Consider the following 25038-nt stretch of genomic DNA (forward strand, 5'->3'; position numbering starts at 1 on the left):
AGTAATTTTATAGGGTTGCAAATTTTGTACAATGATCTCTGAACCTTTTACAAATATAAGTACATCAAGTGTCAGAAAACGTAAGGTAGGACATATCTTGATTTCCAAGGTGTGGTAGGAAAAACAGGTTCAGAAAATCAAGTGGCCCTCTCCATTTAGTCAGTATAGTACATTCAACCAGGCTGTGTTTGGTTACCAATACACAAATTGTATTTTCTTCCCTAGATCAGACCCTGTAGAGGCACTTGAGTGATTCCATCATGCGTTCGTGTTGCATGAACAGACTCCAGTTCACAAATGGTTGAAGGAAAGGTTGAAGTAGCAGTTGGCTGTGGAGAAGCTGGCTGAGATGGGAGGATGAGCAGCTGACTCTTGCACATCCAAGGGTGGAATCCAACATCGGTCATCTCAGTCCAGAGACCGAGTCACCAGTCCCAAGGGCAGGCAGTGGGACAGACTGGACTGCAATCTGGGATGCCTACTCTCCAAATGGTCAGAGGGTGGCAGCCAACCCAGGGCTTGTGTAGAACAAAGTTCTTGGTAAGACAAAAGGCTATCGATGACATTAGTTCATGTTAGTTTCATTTTAGGTGTAAAGAGCAGATGTAATCCTTTATACTGTGGTACAATTTGAGTCCAGAAAAGATTAAGGTCTTTGCTGAACCCTGTACAAATACAGAATACTGCTTTTGCTTTAAAGAGGACTACAAAATTTACTTTGAAAAATAATACTGGGAAATTTCTAAAACAACGTAATATTTGCTTCTAGACAAAGAAAAAAAGAAAAAACACTATTACTTAGATTATGAAAATCCATGCTGCTTTCATGGTACTAAGAAAGATGAATTCTTCATCCTCAAAACAAGGACAGGAATGAATAAATGGGGGGAGGGGCAGAGAAGTCTCTGAGATGGAGAAGCAATCTTTGATTATTTTATCACAGGCTAATCCAATTCTGGAAGGTATTGAATTGTTTTCCTATATTTATGATTGCTTACACATATGAAACACTGACATCTTTACTTGCATAAACAGTTTAAGGACAAACAGCACTGGGAGGCGATACAGATGGGGGTCGGGAAAGCACTCAGGGCTCAGAAGGACAGCACAGGCTGCAGCACACTGACAGCCAGCCCAGCGCTGCGTGAGCCTGCTACTTGAGCACCTGTGAAGGCTCATACATAGCCCAGGTAACTCTGTACGGGCAACACAGCAACAAAAGGCATTTCTGTGACCAATGCTGAGTCCCCTCTGTGGCATCGGTGCACCTCACCAGATAGGTGGACACCCAAACTCTAGTTTAAAGACTTGACCAATCCAGGCGAGTGTTTTCACACAGATACTGGCATAGGCACTGGAGAAGTATCTGAAGAAGAATCTGGGTTAATTTTACAGTCAAGATCCACAAAAGAGAAGGCATGGAAAAAGGACACTGAAAAAGATGGCAGCTTGGGTGGAGGACTTGGAATAAAAGACAGAGCTCAAGAGCATCTAGGAGCTAAAAAATGCAGATGCTGCTGGAGGAGAGCACACAACTTCATGTCTGAATTGGGGGAGGACAAAATGTAAAAGGTTTGAAGATGGATTCAGTGATCAAATCAGTCAAATGAATCATTCTTGCAGGAATTTTAGATACTTAGCAGTGCTGGAGTAGGAAGTACTGCAAGAAAATAGACTTGAAGTACAGGAATTATATAATGTTCGGAGGCAATAGATTTTAACCCCAAATATGGATTTTACACGCTACGTATATCACATTTGTCATTTGCAGCACCTGAGTGTAACAAATTTATCATTTCACTACACGCTTAGGATAACAATATGAAATTATAATTGTATTTACACGTGATATATACTGACACCCCACATTCACTCTTTTCATGCTTTCTGTGAAACAATAAATATTCCTGCCCCTGACGTGTATAGGATATTGGCAAAAGCCACTTCCCCTCCTTGCACATGGAGTAACTCTGGCTCTGGCAGATCCATTTCAGACTCCCACCATCTCAGAAAGCCAAACTGAACACACAATAGCAGTACTGGTGCTTAGCATGATGCAGGAAATGGACATGACATTTCATTACTCAGAACTTAGATGAATCTAAGGTGTGGGGGTTATTCATTGTTTTGATGCAACTACTACCTCATGACCAGAGGCTGACTGGTTTTGACAAATTGGGTTTTCTTCTCTAAGAAAGTTCTTCACTGGAATTCTCCCACACAGCTGTACTGCAATGCCATTCAAATAAAACCAGCATAAATGACCAACAATCTGTATTGAAGTCATGCCACTTCAAAATATGTTACAATTTTGTATTTTCCATTAATCAATCTGCTTGACTTATTCTTAATAAGCAGAAATGCAAAAGACAAAAAAGAAAACCATATATTGCAGAATAATGTAAAATACCAATTATATTTAAAATGCACATATGTATTTTTATTTCTCTGTTTTTTCAACAACACAAGATTTTGATAGTGGGTAATTTAATTGAGTGGTAGAGTGATGAGTAAGGAGGAGAATTTGAAGTGACATATCAATGACAAAATATTCAGCTTGTTGTTTCCTGTTGTCATTTGAAATAATGCAGCAAAGCCTACTTTAATGGATTTGTAATGTAAGATTAATCCTCCAAAAAGAATACAGTTAGTACATGTTCGTCTCTACAGCCTTTACTTATAATGAAATCTTTAATACCTGTTATAGGAATAGATCTTTTAACATAAACACAGGATACTTATTCTTCCACTTAAAACAGCAGAGGTTGGAACCTGTTCTCTTGTTCATATAAGAAAATATTGCTCCATCACTTCGGCAGGTCAGAATTCATATGTCTCTGAAAATCACTTCCTTATCAGGCATCTTTTCGCTCTAAAGCTATGTTCTGCTTTTGGTTCTTCACTAACTTACCTCCTGCTAAAGTTAAAGAGATAAGACTAAAAGACCAAAATGGACAGGCACTCTTTTAGGTAGCCCTGGGCCTTTCAGCACTCCAACAGCGTGCAAAGCAGCCATAGTAAAATTCTGTGCCCCTCACTGAAATGCCCAGGGCTTGGAAGGCATTCCTAGATCTCACACCAGTTCCATTCATTACATATCACTTCAAATAAGAGAACCACTTGCCACGGCCCAAAATTTGGTGTTTTTTTTTTTTTTTTCCCCCTGCATTTATACTTTCCAGCCATATAACTTTGAAAAAAATTTGAACTTCTTCAAGTTCCATTTGTTGGGTTGGTTATCTGTATTAACTCTTCCTGCATATTTATTAGCATTACAAATACAATATGGATGAAGAAAGTTCCGTTTTATTCCTGCTGCATATGCTTACAAGAAAATTAGAAGCAGAAATAAAAAAGAAGTACCTTCATCATTAGGGTGAGACAGCTTATTGGAATTCAGAAGTACACATGGAGGGGAACAAGAGCTGGTGTGTTTGTAGACCAGTTCTGAAAGCTGCTGTATGAACTATTCTAAGTACATGTAATGCATTTTATTTGAGAGCCTGACACTATATTTCAAATACTAACCTGTAAACAGATAGATCCATGCTATGTATGGTGAAAAGAGGTGAAGTGACTTGGCTGATGTATCACAAAAACCAAGTCCTCAGCCTGCAAGAAAAATCTGTGGGAACTACCATATTGGCAAAAAGTGTGCACAAAGAGGGCTTTGCATTTTCTCCATGTTCCCCTGATCCTTAGGAGGGCAGTGTGCAAGCCTGGGCCCTTGGGATAAACTGATATACCTTAAAAAAATAATGTGGATTATGGCAGTTGCCCAACAACTTCTACAGATCATTATAACGGCTGATGTTTGCATCAGAATCTTGGTCATGTACCCTGGAACAGTTCTGTCATCTCCACACCTTATAAGGACCACCTTATAGTGACTTGAAAGGTTTTAAGAGATTAAAAAATCACAAGTTAGAACAATGAATAGATCTTAAAGATTGCATTTTTGACCATCCTATCTCAAATACTAGGTTATATTATATATTTTAAACCAAGAAATCCCAGCATTAAAGGCAGCCTTTACCAGTGTATAAGAAGGGAAGAGAATGTAGACCAGTTTCTTTGCAAGAATAGGTAATTTGTTAATGACCAGCCACAAAACATTTGGCCACTGAGTTTTAATCATGTTCCGTGTGGGAAGGGAATAAAAAAAAAAAAAGTAAGTTTTTAATAGAACTGATTCTGGCATAGGATTTCTATTGCTTGAAATTTGTCTTAGAACCCTAAAAATTCCAGCACTTTCACTTTAGCACTGAAGCAAAGAACAATAAAAACCCCCAACATAATAAATAACAGATTCTGTTCAGATTTAGTTTAAGAGAGATACTTTTGTTCAGTTAGATTAACCAAAACAATTCACCTTACTTTTTTTTATAACTGAATTTCAGCATTCTTCACTTAATCTAATGACATTTCACCCTTAAGTTACTTTAACATTTTCCGTGTTCATACCACTCTACATCCTCTTGTGGAAAGAGCGAGGGATGTTCTTTGGTGCAAAATTAGTCCACAGAATCTGACTGCATGAGGGATCCCTTGCCCTATTGAGCCCAGAGCATGTAAAGGGATTTAAAGAAAAATAGGTCTATGTATCAGGGACTTTGCACTTAATCAATATGCAGTATGCCATGATACATAACAGGTACTTATGGGACATAAGAAACAAAGCTTATTTAATCTCTATTGTGAATTTACCCATTATCACAGCTGTGTTATATTTAGAAGCTGTAAGCTGCAACAGAAATTTGAAAATGAGCAAAATGAAAAAATTGCATATGTAAGGTTACAGTAAAACATGTTTTTGTGCTTTCATAAGTATAATGACATGGTTAAAGTATTACTTTAATCCTATTCTGAAATGTCAGGGCATTTTTTGATTATCCATTACTAGGCCTGATTATGATCTTCATAAGATTCTGACATGACTTGCACTTTAGAATATCGTGTATGTATTTTTTCCATTTACTATTTGAGCACACATGTTTTTCTCCTATCTTCCTCTGGTCTACATCAGCTTTCAAGTTCTGAGCTACACAAAACTGATGAGCCACCACCTCCTCGTTCAATGTTTATGAGTATCTTGCTACTTTCTACATATAAGAAAGGCATAATTTCTCATTCCAAGAAGCAATGGAGGCCACATAACATTACTGAAGTTTCTGAAATCTGCAAAGAAAGCTTTGGTTGTGACATGAGTGAGTTGCTAAATCTGTAATTAAGAAAACAAAACATCAGGAGTCAGGGCTCCAACAAATAAATGATGCACTGGACCTAACATTGTGACATTTTTATGATCTCATGTTTTTTTTTTCTTATTTCTTATTTGGGGTTTTATATCTTCAGGCCTTTCAAGACATACTCAAGCTTTTCCCTTCAACTCTGACTTTGAACATACACAAAAGCCAAGAGCTGCAATGAAGATGGGTCAAGCAGCAAACTTTAGATGGACAGGTTTTTAGGCAAGCATATATATCTTGAAAAAATAAGACAAATATGGAAACTCATTGACACAAGAGGAAGTAAACCAAAAGCATTCTTCTCCTATAACTTAACTCGTATAACTGTGGACACATCTCCATAGCTGGCAATATCTAGATTTTTTCTGAGAAAGAAAAAGGCATTTCAAAGGAAGAAGTCAGATTTTCGTAACTATGCGTCATAAACAGGTCATATGAGTCAGTCCAGAACTGTCCAGTTTTCACCAACTGTATAAGGCACCTAAACAGGCTTTTTAAATACCAGTGTATAAAATCCAGTTAGGCAGATTATTTCCCATACACAGTATTTGGGCCTGAGAATGGTACTTCAACAAGTTGAATTTGGTAAAGGTACAATGGTTTCCTACCTAAAACAGAACAAAAACCACAAAACATTATTCAAGTTAACTATTCCCTCCGTCTCCCACCTCACAAAGTCAAACAATTCTTAATCTGCTTTCACATCCACTGCTTTACTGCTAGGCTTGAAAGGGAGTTCAGATTTTTTTTTCCTTTCATCTAGAAACAAAGAATAACTGCGTGTAGCTTATTTACAAATACATTTCTATGTGCATCCATCAGTCTTCTCCAGCTCTCCTCTTCCTGTCTTTCTGCTCCTGTTCGTAATGAACAGGAACGTGCTTCATTTTGCATGCTTGTTAGAATAAATTATCACATTTTCTGTAGTCAGATTTTTAAAAATATGCAATAGTAGTGTATATTATGTAAAAATGACCGCATATGTAAATAAATTTTTCTGAACTTCTACAGCTAAAATGTTTGGAATTGTTTACAATGACCATCTGAACATGAAATGAGCTATTTAGCAACGGTGGGGAATGAAGACCTCCTTTTATCACTTCCTACACTCAGAGATTAATCTCAGTTCTACAGTTCAAGCTAAATCCTAATGGACCAGTATATAAAAAAGGCTTCTCTCACTATTTGTGTTACTTACTGCTTTTCCATATTTTGGTTCTGATGTACTTCTACCTGCCTAATGGAAAAGTCCATGTAAATAAAAACCTCTATCCTCAGAAAATACATGCCATTATATATTAGTTGTAGGGTTTATAGGCTAGACATGCTAGTGAAATAGCACTGAGGCTGGAAAGAATAAACTGGAAGAGCCATTTGGCTCAGATATCCTAGAAAATGCATATGCAATGAAAGAATCAATTTGTTAGTCACTGAGAAAGGATTAGCAGTTTTATTGTAACAACAAATACAGTGTTTTAGGTGCTGGAATCCAAAGTAGGGAAAGATGCATTAACAGAAAAAAAGTTACTGTTCTCATTATTGGAGTACTGTAATTATAGTTGAGTTTCACTATGAACAATTGCTCCTTGATGGTTCTTGTTGAATAATTTTGTTCAATAAGGGTCTGTCAATACAATTTGCTCTCAATTGCCTGTTTATACAACATCAAGAATAATGGGCTCACTCAGGTGCACTTGGAAATTGTAATAAAATATTAATTTTGGGGCAAATAAAACTGGTAATCATCTGGTTTAGTATTCTACAGTTATGTCCGACCTTTTTGAGAAGTTCCCTGTGATAAATCTGGACATTACAATGTATGTTAGACAAACAGTCACAGACAACCAAGCAGTAAACCACTGAAAAGGGGATATCCTCTGTACAATGTACTTTATGTGGAGGATGAGTCCTGTCATTATCTATTCCAAGACAGCAGTAAGCAAACTGTGCTGTATCACTTTTAAGTTTCTGGAAAGTAAATGCATCCTCATTTCTTGCATATAATATATTTTTGAGGTTCACAGGGGTAGATTATTTGTCAGGCTTAATTTCTTTGCTTCCATTTTCCTAAAATGTAAAAGAGCCGGATAATTAATCCTTGCAAAAGAAGTGGTAGGAAATAACTGGTACTCATACTTAATTAAAAAAGTCACATCAAGATACTCTCACAGAAGCTTCAGAGAGGTGCTCTGTGAATGAAACAGGGGGCAATGATCCAGCTGCTGACTACATGGGGAGATCAGAGGATTCACAAGCAAATTGCAGCACCGATGTTCATAGAAAGGCGTATATGCAAAGAATCAGTTTGATGTTTTATCGCCCCTCTCCTGCTAACGTAGTTTGAATGAGGAACAGTATGAAGGGGGGCTGGGAGGTTTGCTAAACAGGAACTTTTCCATAATTTCTCATAGCCTGACACCCATCTCTAGCTCTTGTTGTCAACCGAAAAACTCAGGAAAGGAGTTTAACTTGAAAGACACAGTAGGAAAGGTATTTGCTTTCCCTCTCTTCCTTTCCAACTCAGCAAGTTTAACAATCTGTCTGATACTCTTTAAAGACAGCAGCATACCATAAATTTTTCTATCCCTAACTTCTGCCAGGCAATATAGGTATATATTTACATAACAAACCCTTTACACTTGACCAAAATCAAGAGGTGCCAATACACAACAAGAGTAGTAAGCTAAGAATTTACCCCCAGTGGAGCAAGCAACGCTGTACTTAGTTTGGAAGAGCTAGAATTTGAAGAAATAGATGCAGCACTGGCAATTTAGTTAATTGTTTTTTCACAACATGCGCTTATATGTGTATGTTTGTGTGTGTGTATGTCTAATTATGAAGGAAGGGGAAAGCTTCCACAGCTTGTGCCAGTGTGAGTATGAAGAGGAGTGTAAACTGCTACACAGTTAAAGAATTTTATTTAATATATGCAAGGATATCACTTCAGAAAAATTATTTATTGCTTATGGGAATCCATCTGTCATTATAGACCTACATCAACTAAGTCATGTGACATTGTACTGCTAACAGGTGGGATAACAAGAAACTAGGTAATTTGTGACATAAATGATAGCTAAATCAAAAGGAATCTATTGTCTGAAAATGGGCTTGGTTTTGCAAAAATCTAGGACAGATATTTGGAGATCTGCTGAAAGCTTAGCTTCTAGTGAAATAGCAGTGACAGATCTTTAATGTAACTATCAAATATAAGCACTTTTGCATTAGCATAATTATGTCTAGGCTTAAAAAACGCCTATGTTTTAGGCAATCTATTTATGCAGAAAGATGCAACGCCCCATGTCAGCAGCATAAATTAATCTCTAGGTTGGCTAAATGAGGATACCTTTCACATAAGCGAACCTCTGCACAGTGCAAAAGCAGACATCAAATTACACAAAACTGAGTATCAGCTGTCAGTGCAATGGTAAAAGAAATACACTCCCCCGAACTAGTGAGTAAGTGAAAAGTGCAAAGTGAAAAAAGGAAACCAACAGCTACATTGCCCTGCCAAGCTGCTTTCCAGATACTTATTTATAGGAGGCTTTACAGTTTAGTTCTGTCTTTCACATAAAACATCTGTGGGGAATTTTGTAGAAAAAAGATGAAAAGCATTTTGTCTTTAGTAAGGAATAAATTTTCTGACTATTTTGTAGTAGATCTGCCACTTAGCTTGAGTTAAAAATTTTGGTAAATAAAATAATCTCATTATCTTTGTTCCTAATGATCCTAATAGCAGAATAATGCAGACATTTTAAGCCTTCCATGGAGTTAAAGTCACTGAAACCTTACACATATGTGAAGCAATTAGGTTATAATTCAGCAAAGTTATTAAACGTTAAGTACTTCTGTTAGGCTTAGGAACGCTACTGTCCAATATGAGGCAAACATCTCAGATAATGGAAGTGAGGTCACTGTGCTATCAAAGGCAGCAATTGAGCATGCTTCCCTCCAGTACCAACACACAAACAGCAATCCTCTCACTTTTAATGAGAGATGGTAAGCCTCAGAGACAGCATCAAGACTGCAATGGGCAGCTGATTTTGTCTACCTATTGCTGTTCTAACGGTCAGAGTTAGCCATGATAGCACAGATATCACTGCTTAAATACCTTCTTGGAGCACTGTTGCATTTGGTATCTTTGTTCCTTGGTAAAACAATACTCAGAAAAAAGTTCAGGTGTTTAGTGCAGTGTTTTTCGATACAAAGGGACAAAGGGTACATCCCTTCTCTATTTGTACTGAAGGATGAACTTATATTTTCCCACTGAATCATGCTTAGTAAGAGATTCAGTTGAGTCTTTCACATCCCAGATCAGTACTTCCTTCAACAGATTTCCCCCCCCCCCCCCAAAAAAAATGCAGTAAATGTGTGGTGGGTTTTTTGCTCACATGTACAGCAAAGCTGGTTTTAGCAATTTAGAAAGTTATCATGAAATGGAAATGGCATCCTCTGGTCTTCTCTGTAACAAAGACAGGCAACTCAGAATTAAGATTGTGCTCAGTGTAAATACAAATATGGTAAAGCAAAAAAGGAAAAGTTAAATAGCAGCACTACACGTAAGATTGTTATGATACACTTGTTAACAGCAATTTCTGACATACTGTGGAATTTCATGCCAGCCGGGCCCCCACAAGCACTCTTTCTCAAAGGAACAGATCTTGTCTGTTGGATTTATCACAGTTCTTCACTGGCTTTCAACTGCCTCATAATCTTTACTTTCCAGAAGGTGGGCAGTCTCTTTTTTTTCTGTGGGGTTGCTGCTTGGCTCATTTTTTTGGTGTTGGTGACATGATCAAACAATAACATTTACTTCCATTACGTGGCTAGGGTCTATGTTGCATATCATGTAGCCGCATTTCCATTTTTTCCCTTTTGACTATTTAATCAGACTGAATTGGAATCCTTAATAAAAGACATTTAATAGCAAGAAATTATGAACCAGTTTTATTAAACAAACCACATTTAAGTCAAAAAATTTAAGTCAAAAAAATGTGATAAAAAGCTTTATGAGCACTCAGAAAACAACAGTCCTAAGGACCTTATACAATCAACTTGTAGGTAGGTACGTAGTTGAGAAGCCAGGTCATAAGTGCAGTTAAGCCATTTGTAACCTAATAGAATCAGTGATACACTATACAGAACACTATGTTCAAAATTTAGAATTTTATGGGGCCTGGAGTATTTCCTCTTCCACAGAGCTGTTTAGTTACAGACACCAATCTCGTCATGATGCTGACTGTCAAAACAGCCTAAGGGCTATCAAACACTCTGTGATATGCCAAGGAGAAAACATATGGAAAGTATTTTGCAAACTGTTGACAAAAGACACCCAAACAATCATAAGAAAAGACATCAAAGTTGCTGTGAAGCTTCTATTCAAAGAAACAAAGTAAACAAAGAAATAATAGCACTTAAAAAAAAGACAAGTGAGAATCAACTTCTATTAATGAGGCAGTAGAACATTTTACTTTGAATAGCAAATCAATAACATTATGTAATTTTTCAATTTCCTCCCTACTTTTACCATAAGAGATTTTTCCTCTTTAAGAAAAACTGTATGGTAAGATGCCCTGAAAAGATACAAGTGTGACATTAGCCCATGTACAGATTAATTTTACATAGAAATATGTGGTTTGGAAAGGAACAGAATTGAACTTCGATCCAGTTTTAGCTATAAGTAAGATACATGTATTTATTCTTCATTTATTATTTTTGGTGGAAGATGGTGTTTAATGCCTCCAGAAGGGAATGGATAACACATAAAGTCTTTCTGGGAAAGGATGACTCTAACCTACCCTTTACTGTTTCAGCCCAGTACCTGGTAGCAGCCCGTTTACCCGGCACGGAGCTCTCGTTGTTGGCCTACAATTCAACCTTACTCCAACCCTCTGGGCTCCCTCATGCCATCATACAACTCTGCCTCTGCTGAGGACCTCGCCAGAGGCAGCACAGAATACCATGCTAGGAACAGAAGCAATGGTGTTTTCTCACTCATTTTAAGAGAATTAGAGTAGTTCAGATTGTGATAAAAGTTATTAGACATGTTAAGGTGGTTTTCACGAGATACAAGTTGCAACTACAAAAGCACACAAAGAATTGAAACACTATATCAATACATAATTAAATTTTCCTTTTCCAAATTTGTTTTGCTTCCATGTTTTAGCAAGGGAATGTAAATTTTAGGGAAGATTCACAGAGTCATATAAAATCTGGGATTTTATAGGGGCATTTTTAAAGTTATGCTTCCGTGGTGCACATGGGCATGCTTCATCAAGTGCATGACTAGAGGATAGCAGGCCTTCTTTTCCAATATTTAGGTTGACCACTTAACTACAGATCAGTTTTCCTCACAATTTCTCATATACATTGGTTTGGGAAAATGGCTACTTCCTGAAAAGTAATTTATCTTTTCCATTGCCTTTCACTTTGGCATTTTATTGGAAGGGACTTCTAATCTCCCTGTCTGACCAACACCATATTTTGTTCCCCTAAAATGTGAGGAGAGATGGGGCAAAGGGTGAAGGGAAATATCAACGTGGGGAATAGGCTGGAATACCTACCAGAGGAAATGCTGGGGGGTAAAGATCCACCCCCTGACACTGGATGTGAGGCCAGGATGCTATTTAAAAATCCCGCCCTCAGGAATCTCGAAAGAGACTTCACCCCAATGGTCGGAAAGGATCCTTTCAAAGAGATAAAAATGATCATTAATCAAATGACTTGTTCTTTGGCTGATAAAAGAAGTTGACTGTTTAAAGAAAGAATAACCAAATCGCTGCAGAGTTAAAAGTGGTTTCACTGGAACAGATCTTATAAAAAGCAGTTATACGTCTTTCTTTGGTTTTTAACCAAGTCATACAATAGACAGCTTTAACCAGAAAAGAGGTTGTTTTCTGCATACTTTGCAAATGTAGAATTCCAGCACTTCTAGGAGGAATGGAAAAATTTGATATTTTAAAGGCAAATTACACCTATTAGATATTCATAATGCATTTCAAAAGGCATTTTACAGTTTTGTATACAAATCAAAGAGCTTCACTAGAGGTGAAGGTATATTGGCGAAGCTGTGTTTTATATCGGTATTTCAAAGCCACCTGACAAAAGTCATGTCAGGCAAGGGGAGAAGGGGAACCAGAATTTGCAGCTACATTACAGACTTCTGTCTCAGGGCAGCTACATCAGTCAGAGCTTCTATTGCATCTCTCAACACCTGTCAATATATTGATGCAGGCAACATCCAGGAGTACAGACATAGCCTCTTTCTGCTTTGGCTCTCACCAGAAGCTTCACATATTTTGCGCTTTCAATGTAATAAACTTTATATTCTTCTCATTGCCTAAATGTACAGTTTTATTTCTGTAAACAATGATTATCTCATCCACCTCTTTTAAAATAAGTACTTGTAACATGTCTATTATAGTCAGCATATAGAAGGACTCCTTATCGTTTGATCCACTGTTTCAGCTTTCAGTGTATGTACAGAGATCTAGAGACATCATTTCAGCTGCCTCGTGCTGGTGCTCAGTTACTGCCAGTATCAAAGATGGATCTCAAATGAGAGCTCTACACATCTTGCTTAAAAGCACAGAGTCAAGATTCTCCCAGCTTGCAATAAATTTAAATTAACAATCAGAATAATTTGTGTATTTTTGCAAGTACATCAAGCAAGCATCCATCCAAAAATTTAGACATTGGCAAGTTTGTTCTCATAATCTTGCAGGTATTTCATAGTTGTTCTTTTGAGAGATAGAAAACATCTTAGTATTTATGTACAATGAGAAAAATAAATGGCCCTCTTAAAATTTATGCAACTGTTGGGATTTTTTTTAACCAATAAAAATATAGTGAGGAAAATTTAGCCTCAAAACACACATCTGTCTTTGCAGAACTTAAAGAAGCCTAAGAGAGCTTTGAACTTTTGTCTTTGATTTTCAAGCAAGAGTTTTATTGTTTCTCCTCAATACACTTGCCCTTTGAATTTGTTATTAGATCTGCTGCAGTCTGTGGAAAAAGAATTAATTTAATAAATGTTCTAGATGCAGTATTTTTATATCTGATGGCTAAAGATAAGGCATAAAAGTTTTTCTTCTGGCCACTCCAGAAAAGCCTTTGATATTCTTGTAAAAGTGCTTCCACTTTACAAAATTCCGTGGCTTTAATTTTATAATAGTTTCAGAAGTGATCACGGATAGAGAGTCCAGAATGCAATACACAGAAATTCAATTTTAAAATGGAAAATTATTCCATTAACTCCAAGATGTTTGGTACTGAAAACCATCTTAAAACATAAAGGCTAAATAATGAACATACGAAGACTTCCCAAATAAAATTTTGCTTCTGTGTTTCAAAATATGAATTATACTAACCATGAAGTGCACACACTGTGAGTCACATGCCATATGTAAAGACCTTCAGAAAAGCCAAACAGCTTGAGCTCCACCATTGACATTTTCCTACATTCAAATGGTGTTAAATGGCAAATAACTCAAGTTTCCTAGCAGTCTTATGATAAATTACTTTGTTATAGAAAGCAATGAAGACAAAACCAAATTAGTTTCACTTATTGTACATATTCATAAATAAAACCAAGAAGCAGCAAATTTTGGAGCAATTCAATCTGTGAATACTAAGTAGAAAGCTAGAGGGCTAAAACTATTGAAGCTTTATAAGCAGCAAATAACTAAAAGGATACATATAAATAATGTTTTTCTCTTGCACTTAAAAGGTAGGATTCAGTTGTTTATGTGTAAATGGTTTGTGCCATTTGAGACGCTCTAGAAAATCTGAGACACTCACATTTGAGTGTCAGACTTTATAAAATCTGCAGGAGACTTGCACTCTTTGAAAGTGGCAACAAGATGCAAACCAGCAGTTCGGTATCTAAGAGTAGGCACCTAGTGTCGTTTTAGGTAACTGTATCCCATCCAAACAGTCTACTGTTGCCTCAAAAATATCAGAGTTATAAGAACAAGTTCTCACTTAGTCTCTTCTAGAAGTCCATCAACAGCTTCAGAAAAGGACAAGGTTGGTAACATTCAGCCCTTATCAGTATTTGTCAACATAAAAAAGCAGACAAAGAAAAGGCTGAAAGTTCATTGATCTTAAAACCTGTGTGGTACTAAATTAAAATACAGCATCTGCCCCAGAATGAACAAATGAGTGGTTTTGGTATTATCTCCTGCAAGGTGTGAAATGGGTTTGAGACTCTATTACATGACTATTTAAGTGGAAGTTGATTATCATTGCAGGTAGTTGGCAAAGAAAATGAATTCTCCTAAGCCCCATCAATCACCATCAGAAGGACAGAGGTCTGATGAGAGCTTTGGGCATTTACAGTAATTTAGAAGCTTTCTCCAATTTTTACTTGTTTACATAAAGGTTTATGAAATATTTGAAAGAAAATTTGCAACAAAAAATTGTGTTCAAGACAGAAAGGGAGAAAGCTCTCTGCTAACACAACAAAGAAGAAGGGACATAGGAGCACGATATTAAAGAGAAAATACAAGCTTCTCAGAAGCATTATAAACTTCCGTGCAGAAAGCAATGAAGAAGAATTGCGTTTCCTCCTAACTGATCTTTTTAAAAATTTTTTAATTGGACAATGAAGGTGATGTCTTTCCTCTTTTTTGAAATTGGGATCATGCTTAGCCAAAGAAAAAGTCTACCAAAAATGTGCCTGCTGCTTTATACCCTGCTGCTTTATGCTCCAAATTGCATAAGCAATATTCGTTTTTTAGAGGTGTACGCTAGCAATAGAAATCCTAATGCTCAATTTAAACAATCTCTTTAAAGCAACCACACCAGACACTTTCAAGATGCTAGGATATTATTTCTTTAGTTAACCACTTTCTTGAGACATGCCATTCTGTCGGTGCACACCATACAGATACTAGTGCTTTACACCCCTTCTGTGTTCTGTGTAAAAATTAACACTCGTTTTTGCAGGGGTTGCAGTTACACTAATGGGAAGAGCTTTTAATATAAGGTCTGACTGGTTCTCAACTGGGAAAAGGAGACATGAATATTAAGCCATGATTCCTCAGTGCCCTGAAATACAGCTGTTATTTAGCAGCTTACAGGCATGGATTTATTGAGGGAAAAAAACAACCTCTCCCTGATTCCATAGTTACACACTATGAACATTATGCCACCTTAACGTTGGAAACTATATTAGTTACAGATATTAGTTCGAAAAACGCACTGAAACAGTAAAAATATACAGCAATACTCTGAATAGCTGACAGTTCATGAAGTGTACACCATTTATTGTGTCCTGTGATATCGGTTTATAACTCAGCGTAAATTCTTCTGTTTCACAATTATTAGAGCTAAGTGCCTGTGCTCAGAGGCAGTGGGGGAGTGCTGAATCAATTAGCCTGCCTTCCACCTTCATCTGTTGTTCCAGGGGGAATATCATCCCACAAATTGTAGAATTTGATAGGGAAATTGTCGGTATAGCATCCTAAACTGGCATGGATTTAGTGGCATATTATCACAAAGAGCAGAAGGGCAAGAGCAGATAGCTGGGTAAAGGAAATACATGTGCTTAGTTCAGCTCCAGAGCTTATACATTAATTCGCACACACTTATTAGCACTTGCACGATGACAGCATGGCTGGCCAGAAGGAACAGCCATTTCTCCCCACACCAAAGGCACATCCCATAGCCCAGGTCTGGCAGCGATGCAACTGTGCTGAAGAGTCCTGGATTTACAAAGGAAGGAAAGTTCTGCCACACAGTAAAAAAGTAGTACTAAACAGAGGGATGGATGGATGGATGTGTGGGTGGATGGATGAAGAGAGTGGCACCAAATGCATTTGGTGCAATACCAGTGGAACACAATGGACTAGAGTGAAACACATAACTTCTGTTTGAACAGGGGGTGAAGGGGCCCTTGTGAGCTATAGTAAAATGCATTTAAAAGGAACGAACTTCCACTTTAAAACCCTCAGGGATTAAGCAAGCTGAGAAATATTCACCTGACCCATTATTTTTGCTGCTGACACTTTGCAGAAACTTCCAGCAGAAGACCCTCATAATTTTCCACATAAACTCAACACAGTTTTATTTTGTTAATGACAGCACATACCCACTCACACATGCCAACTTGAGTGCAAACATTCCTGTCAATTTTGCACCCATATGCCGTAAAGTGCCAGCACAGTGCCAGCTGCCCTCAGAGGCCTGCATCCCACCCTTTCCTCCTCTCCAGCTGCTGGCTTCTCTGCCCCACTACCATCAGCAGCCTTTGAGCCAATGCCATGGCAGCTTCTGGGCCCACAGGGCTTGCAGGAATGGCATCTAAAGCTGCTAAATTGTGTGGGTACAGGCAGGCAGGGCCATCAGCTTGTTCTCTTTGTGCCAGAGTCCCTGAGCCTTGCTGGCAGCAAACTAAGCACTTTGTTTGTTTGTTCATTTGTGTTTTTTTTTTTTCCACTAGCAATTGTACTTGTGGGACCTGAGGGTAGCTTGTAGAGATTTTCTTTTAAAAAAGAGAACATTTCTAGAGTCTCTGCACTGTCTACTAACCTGGCTGAAGTAGGTTATTAGAAAGCCTACTGAAGATGCAGCCTGCTCTTCAGCCCTGCTACTTGTTGTTGTTTTTTCTTATTTATTACACTTTAAACTGATCCAACACTTTCTGCAGGTGGAATTGACCATTTCAGGTCCTGGGCATCTGACAGCTTTAAATTCAAAAGATGCTCTTTGAGCTGCTTAATTTAATAAACTGGAAGGAGAAGTTCTAGAGAGGTCACAATACCTGTCAGTCATTTCTCTTTACTAGTATCATCTCTTTATTAGAACCATCAAAAGACAACTTTAGTTTGTTATTCTTTTCCCATAGATTTTGTTTTGGATTTTGAAAAAAAAAAAAGGAAAAATGCACAATTAGTGCATTTTGTAATGTAAAAAACCCACTGATATTTGCTTCTACATAGTCAGTTGTCTTGATGGCATTGTAAAATACAGCTAAGAGAAATTTCTTAGGAACTCTGCATATGAAGGCTTTGGGGAAGAGAATCAAAAGGCTATAATGAGCTTTTACATTCAGTCTTGGCAGGAAGCAACTGAACGACTTCAGGATATTTTCACTCCTAACTGCACTCTCATGGAGATGGGACTGTATCATTTAGTAATTAAATACTAGAGGACAGAATACAGAAAGAGTTTTCCTGCTTCTGAATAGGGGAATTATCCAATGTTATCACCGAATGCCTGGCAGAAGGCTGGCTTCTGTTATGAGCACCTTACGTTCTAAAATAAAACCTGTTTTTTATTGTTACTAGTTTTTCCTCAGGGAAGCTAGAAGAAGGGTTAGAGCATTTTTTTCCAAAATTATTTGTAATATATCCATTATGGAAAGTACTGAAAATCAGTCAACTTTTTCTCACATGGTTTTATTGATTTATCCTTCCTAGACCACCAGAAATTGCACATTACCTCATATTCTTTTATGGGGGAACGTATGGAAGGTTTTCATGAGGAACGGCTTTATAAAACTTTGAAATTATGACGTAAGATTACAATTTGTAGAGCATTCAAAAGGCTTGACTTGGAATGAAAAAAAAAAGATCAGAAGCAGGGCTAAAATTTATCCCTGATGAATTTGTTGGATCATGTATTCAGTACCTTTATAAAGCATGGATCAATACAATTAATTTTAACTGTTTTGAATGCACTAACCTGGAGATTTGGAATATGCTTTTAACAATTCATTTTAGAGCATTTTGACACATGCAAACAAAGGTGATAGAATATAGAGTGGTATGCCTAAATTTTTACCCGCATAACTTATATGTCTAAGGGAAATCTAATTTTCAAGATCACTAAATAATATTTTGCAACACATATAATAAAATATTAGAGCACAACAACAATTTACAAAAATGAGTGTGCTTACTGCTATTGAAATCACAGAATCACAGTATGGCTGAGGTTGAAAGGGACCTCTGGAGGTCATCCAGTCCAACCAAATCATGGGAAGCTTTCCATTACCTTGCAAATAACATAGTGAAAACTTTTGAAGGTTAAATTCTGCTCTCAGCTACCTAAGCTAGTAAAACCAAAACCTGTATGAAACATATTTTACTGTGCAGAGGAAAATTTACACTCTAATGTTTAGCAGCAAATTTTCAAAGTGTGGTCTAATCTTGTTTCCCCAGATTCCACTCGAGTAAACAGCGTCATCCCAGAGCACTGACAAAGAATTCTGTCATTCCTGAATGCAATTTCAAGAACTTGTAGATCTTTAAACTGCCTTTGTCTGAGCAACTTTTAAAGCAGCCTGAATTTTAATCTCACTGTTGTAATATATATAGCTTGGAACCTTAACTCAAAGTAGAAAGTTCTATGAAAAAACTTAAATATCCTAAATATGCAATGAATGTAAAAACTTAAAACATCTTCATTTACCAGGTAGACTCTGACTAATTAAATTAGAAACAGTAATTCTCCAAGGGAATAAGTACAACAGAAATGTCAGTAGATTTAGCAAGATGCCAAAGTATATAAATAGAAGAGAAAGGAAAACAAAACATAAACTGCTGTTGGAGGGATGCAGCTGAGGACTGCTCACTGACCACAGACTGTGGTATTTTTAACTAGTGAGACTGGAATTCCTTCTGAAGGAACTCATGTCAACATCTAAACTAGCAAAAGACCTTTGCACATGTTCTGCTCCACTTGAGGTCTTGAATTTAGGTAATATAGGGAGTTATTTGGCAGAACCTCTTCAGATTAACGAATGCTCACAATTTCAAATACAAAGCAGTGTCTAAACGTTGAAGTTGAGAGGAATGTGTGTTGGGGAATAGTCATCCAAGAAAGGTCTTTATTACAAAACCTGGGGGCTCTTGCCAGTTCTTAAGATTAGAGATTAACTATGGTGAGGCACCACTTTTGTCATAGGATGTGGCGTGGGTATATACTGTCTCCCTGACACATGCCCATGGAAAGGAAAATTGTATGTCCTGTTTAGAAGGGACCTGCAATAATCCAGAGCTCCTTTTGTCTGCCTCTGAGTAATTTTCTCACTTCAATGGGTTTCAGTATCTCACTTCAAAAGATGACCCAGATTTAACTTTAGTTCTGTCAGAATAGTGGCTCAAAGAAGGAGAAGGACCACGGGAACTTGTCTGCAATACCATGCATCAGAGAGTGACCAGTTACATCATTTTTGGGATGCTGTTACATAGGCACTGTTGGTGATTTTATCTAAGAATAAACTCTGCTGTGCATTTAAAACAAGAATTCAGCTTGTCCAAAATTATGAGTATTGCTCATTAAAACTAAATGGATTTTCTGAATATTTATGAACAAGTTGGTTACCTTCAATCAAAAGACACTTTAGGAAAAGCTCCGTAAGGAATTGAATAAACTGCATCATATATTTCTCCTGAATAGTCCTAGAAATAGTCTTAGAAAAAAGATGCTAAAAATTTTTCTTTTTGCTATATTTTAGAGAGATTGAGTGTGCTTGAAAAATTTATTTTAGAATGAAACGTTATTTCCCCCCTGTTACTCTGCATAAGAAATCTTCTCTCTCAGAAAAGGCTGAAGAGTAAATCCTACTGTGCAGCATCCCTAGCAGGACTGCCCTTTTTCAAAAGTCAGCTGCCATTATTCTCAATAGGACTGGAAGGGTATCTTGTCTACAGTTAGGTGATTATTCTGAGAAGTGCAGCAGTCTTCCAAAAGATTCAACGAGCCCAGATTCGCAAATGGATCTTAAAGTGAGCCCTTAGATCACAGGAAACAATAGGATGTAGTAGGCTTTTACTGCAAAATGCTGTAATCAAAATAGCAGTGGTGCAGATGTGCCCTAAGAGCAACAGAAAATAACACGTAGAGGACAACTCTAAGAAATCCAGGCAGCAGCAGATTGCACCTTTATTGATGCATCAGTTTTCAGTTACAAAAAGTAACAAAACTTACTAAAAATTCCTAAAGAGCTCTTTTTAAAAGCTTTGGATCAGATATACTTACTAGAAAAAGTAGAAGAGAGGTGAACACTAGAAATACACCTATCAGGAAGAAGGAAAAACGTGTATGGAGATATGTGTGCTTTCTAGAAAATAAAACTGCAAGTAAAAAGGGACACAGAAGGACTGATGAAAGAACTTAACACAGAGGTTTGGAAGAGATTTGAGTATATACTTACTGCCTTGGATTGTCCTAGCTGTGACAAACAACTGTATACTCAACTCAATCTGTATGTTCTAGCTGGCTTGTAACTTGCTTTTCTTAAAACAAGTGCTTCAGTAATTTCAGTAGAAATGCAAGGAAATACAAAATGAACACGCTCTATGATGTTTAGAAAAAAATTAATATTAGAAAGCCTATAATAGTTTTTAGTATTTTGCTATTCTAGGACTGTGCTGTGCTTTTGAAGGACCCGATCTGAGATTTTTAACATTCAGCAGCAACATGCATTTAAAGTACAAAAATTACTCTAAAGACTTTTATACCCTTGTTTATTAGTCATATATAGTATTTAAATACAAATGGGAATTTCCATCAAAAAACAGACTTAAAGTTTAACCAGCCATCTCCAGTGAAGTACACTAATGTACTTCAGTGAACTTCAGCCTGTACCTAGGATGTGTATTATGAAATATATGAGGCAACTTCAATGCTAACCCTTAGTCCTTTTCTGCCTCTGCCAGTAAGATAAGGGAGACTTAGTACTGCCTTTGTTCGATCTAATGTGGGGACAGAGGCACTGCCATGACACAAGCACAGCTGGAGTTGTGATGGTCTTGTGGAAATATAATACAAACCCAGAGGTTCGTCTCTTTTGATATGCGAGCAATGTTTTTGGGAAGAACAGGGAAGCTTTCTGGCACCCAGGCTCAAATCCGAAGAGGGTTTGTGTGTGTGAAAATATTTCTGTTTTCTTCCCCAGTGACAATAAGCAACACTAATAATAAAAGACATGTCTTCTACAAATGCTGCTTTGCTTATTTTCACTGTAAGATTTTTGCATGATAGCACAATGAGTAGTTCAGGTGTCTGGATTATTTATTTCCACACTTTTTTGGGTTTACTTTTCAGTTTGATTTCAACTCTGAATTTTCTTAATTTTATTGGTTTGGGAATAGTAGAGCATCCACATGCTTTGGCCTCATTTTTGAGAAATAGACCATTATAACCTAGTTAGTGGTGAAAATATTTTAAAAGGCCTGCTTTTCTCTATCAAGTCCCCTAATCTCTGCTCCAGATTTAAATTTACGGAATTTATCTGGAAACATGAAGAAGACAAACACTTGGTAGGGCAAAACTGCTCTTCAGGTCTCCAACTTTGATGAGTTTAACCTTGAGATCCTTGTGAAAGACAATGCTTTCCTAAGAACCTGAAGTGCTGGAGTTCTCTTATTTCTTGATTGGTGGATGAGAAAAAATCCAGAATATTTACAACAGAATGAGACTATTTTAGAAAATCCCAATTATAGCAATTTTTGGCTTTACTTACAACTTCTCTGGGAGAAAAAGCAAACGCTAAAAGAGGCTTACAGTTCCTAAGGAGGAACTGATGTAAGTTACAGAATATTTGAGTAGAATATTAACTTCTAATTTAATTTCCCTTGCTGCTTCTAGACAAACAGGCAATTTGGTGGTGGTGGGGGTGTGTGTGTGTGTGTGTGAAATGAGGGAATTGCTTGAAAAGAGTTCTACAAACACTATAGCCATTTATTTTGTGATGTGTTAAATGTCAACGCACACTGAAGTTCTGGTTGCTGAGAAGACTGGTATGACAACATTAATGTGATTAAGGTTTTTAACAGCAATAACAACTGTTGTGTTGAATCACCCTTGTAGTCTTAATGGAATAGTAATTGGAAATACCGTGCTTCCGTTATGGGATAAAATAATTTGTGTATGTTTCAGCTGTCTATTAAATAAGTATTTTTCAGCCAGTAGTTAAACTGAAAACAGCTTTAGCACAATGCTAAACAAGAACTCTGAAATGTTTATGTATTTATAGTTATGAATGATACCCAGAACACTGTTCCAAGCACTGTACGCTGTACATTTGGATTTCATGATCACGCATGTATTATCAAATTATCTAGAAACAGAACACTTTAAAACTACAGTTTTCATGACAGAAAAAACAAAGCCTGCAATATCAGCCGAAAACTTTATAATTCATTTTGTACACATCATTATTTTGTGGAATGATTGGGCTAATCATTAATAATTAGCAATATGAATTTCATTTTAGTCATCTTTTGATCACCTAGTTTTTGGGATTTTGGAAGGAAAGATCCTGAGTAAATTCTGAGCATTCCTGTGATATGGAATTCTTCATCCTTTAAGACAGGATTCTCCCATGTGAAATGTTGATGTGGATATATAAATGTGATGGTTAAGAAGTTCCAGGGGCTTTTAAATTTTCCACTGTCCTTTTTCATGGTATTTCCATAAAAAGAGAGATAATAGGTTTTAATTTTGTACTTAAAAATTTCAGTCAGTTTTAATTTAATGAGTGAAATTGGTTTTCACGGGTGACATCTGAAGATGAATGTACTCATGCAGCGTGCTGCATATTCTGCAGTTCTGCAATTAAAGCTCTGATTATCTACTCTTTTAGTCTTGCTAGCCTGTAACAGTATGAACAAGGAGTAGGAGATAAACACTTTCCACTTTTAGACAGTAATTAGTATCATTGAAAAAGGCTCACTGTTTTCAGTTAAAAAAACCACTTGGGGCTGAAGTTCCAAAGAGTCAAACAACAAAAAATGTTTTGTTAAACAAATGTAGAGTATAAGTTGAGGGTGAGGATTCCTTTCACTATTCACATCCATACTATTCACAATCCACATTTCACTAATATCAATGAAATTAAGTACAAAGGTTTGATTTTCTTCCTGGTTACAAACACCAAGTGACTCAGTCAAATAGGTGATGCCAAGATTAGAAGTAGGAAGATCGCTATCACTATCATTATTGTCTCCTCAGATGAACTCTTTGATTAGAAATGTATTATATACAGGTTTACATTTACAAATCTATGTGCTAGACAAAAAAACCTCTATGCCTAGGCTCAGAGAAGGTATCCCAGCCCCCACCTGACAACCCATGATAGAAGCCAGGTTACAGGCAGCTCCTGTAGCTATCTGACGTGCTGTGGCATATGCATGGGCATTCTGCTTCCTGTTTTTGGAAAATGGTACTGATCAAAGAGAATTAGCTGTGCCTGTTAATTATCTCCTTGTGGATATCAGTGTATTCAGAGGATTTTCTCTAAATCTCAAAGACCACTTGGTGTTAAGGGTAAATGCCATGTGGTAAAACCTCTCTCATCTGATTTTCCTTGTGCTAATTTTGGCAACAGTGATTCTGGCAAGATGAATATTGGGCAGTCAGTGTTTACATAGGCTATGAAGTCACATTTTTCAATGCTTATAAAGGCATTCATTGAAAATTGAAAGTAAATTGCCAATCTTACCGAAAACAGCAAAACAGTGTTTGTATGCTGAAGAATGTACTCAACTACTGCTGAGAGGATAAAAGGAGAAAAAGGAGAGTGGAGATGTGTTTCCAAAGTGGGTAAGTTATTGCCAGTCTAGGGAGAAATTAACAACTTTCTGTTGTTTCAGGAAGAAAGTAAATTAATTATGTGAATTCTAGCAACAGTACAGTAGTTTGTTTCATATTTCTACTATTACGAAAATTCTCTACTATGCTTCTCTAGATGAAATATTGAAATGAAGTCACTATCAGCTAAACTTATTTGCTTTCAAATTTTATTCAGCAGAAATTACCTTGTTAAAGTTTAGTAGAAAAATGACAATATTTAATGAGTGATGTAGCCATGAATCTATTGATGTAGTTATGAATCTATTCTGGAATGTCAGACTGAATACATTTGCCATTTAAAATGTGTTTACAGTATTGCCATTAGTGTTTTGTCCTTATATTAAGAACATACTTAAACTGAATACTCTGTAAACTCACACCATCTAATTATAGTGTTTTAAAAATTTTTTTTTCCAAATTGCTTCTCTCTTTCAGCTGTGTCCCCCTTAACAGTTTTATCATCTACTCCTGGTTTAAAAGCAGGGCCAAGGCTATGTTTATCTGTGAAGAACTGTAAGATATAAGAAGCAGTATTTTTTGCAAACTGTATTTCCAACCAAAGCTTCAAGAGTCTGGAATGCATCCCAGAATGTTTGCATGTAAATTATTTATTCATTTGGAACCTGAACTACGTACATATTAAGAATCAGAAAGATAATTATAGTATGTGAAATGGATACAGCAAAACTTACAGTAGAGAGGAAGTAAAGAAAGGAATTTGAAGGTCAGAAATATACAAAGAATGTAATGATGGGCTGAGTTAATAGATTCTGAATAAACAGTTTGCGGATGAAAACTCTATTACAATGATGGCATAATTTTTGTGTAGATGTTAGTGATGGCGCTAGAAGAACGGTGAAAGCAGAAATAATTTTTATCTGCCCTGGCTGAAGCTGCAATGCTGACTGAGAGCAGGAAGCAAAATGCGTGCATGTGTATTTGCTACAAACCTGTCATTAAAGTTCTCACTTGCTCTCCCTAGCAGAACATAGAAAACACATGGCACTTTTCAACAGATCATAACTCAAACAAGTCTAAACAGATTTTCATTGCATAATATGACTGTTCCGCTTCCAAATTTCAAAGATTTCTCACTAATCACTGAAAATAGTTACTTTCAGCAGCTTTTACTTCTATACACTGAAAAATCAAGCTGTATGTGGGAAGCATGTCCCAACTGGCAATATTCCATACAAGTGCTTTGATT

At 36.8% G+C, this 25038-nt stretch overlaps 1 protein-coding gene across 3 annotated transcripts in view; it reads right to left on the bottom strand.

Annotated features, from left to right (window-relative positions):
* EPHA6 (EPH receptor A6) overlaps positions 1 to 25038 on the bottom strand; it is a 503574-nt gene that overhangs the window by 73018 nt on the left and 405518 nt on the right. For 2 of the 3 annotated variants that reach the window (XM_086477974.1, XM_086477990.1), the window contains one exon: positions 11810 to 11932. The exons of the other annotated variant lie outside the window; for it this stretch is intronic. In XM_086477974.1, the coding sequence (XP_086334100.1) occupies positions 11810 to 11932 (123 nt within the window). The remainder of the gene's footprint in view (positions 1 to 11809; positions 11933 to 25038) is intronic. 3 annotated transcript variants of the gene reach the window in all.

The sequence above is a fragment of the Leptosomus discolor genome, chromosome 1 (genome assembly GCF_034619465.1).
Source record: "Leptosomus discolor isolate bLepDis1 chromosome 1, bLepDis1.hap2, whole genome shotgun sequence".
In the NCBI taxonomy this organism is placed as follows: Eukaryota; Metazoa; Chordata; class Aves; order Leptosomiformes; family Leptosomidae; genus Leptosomus; species Leptosomus discolor.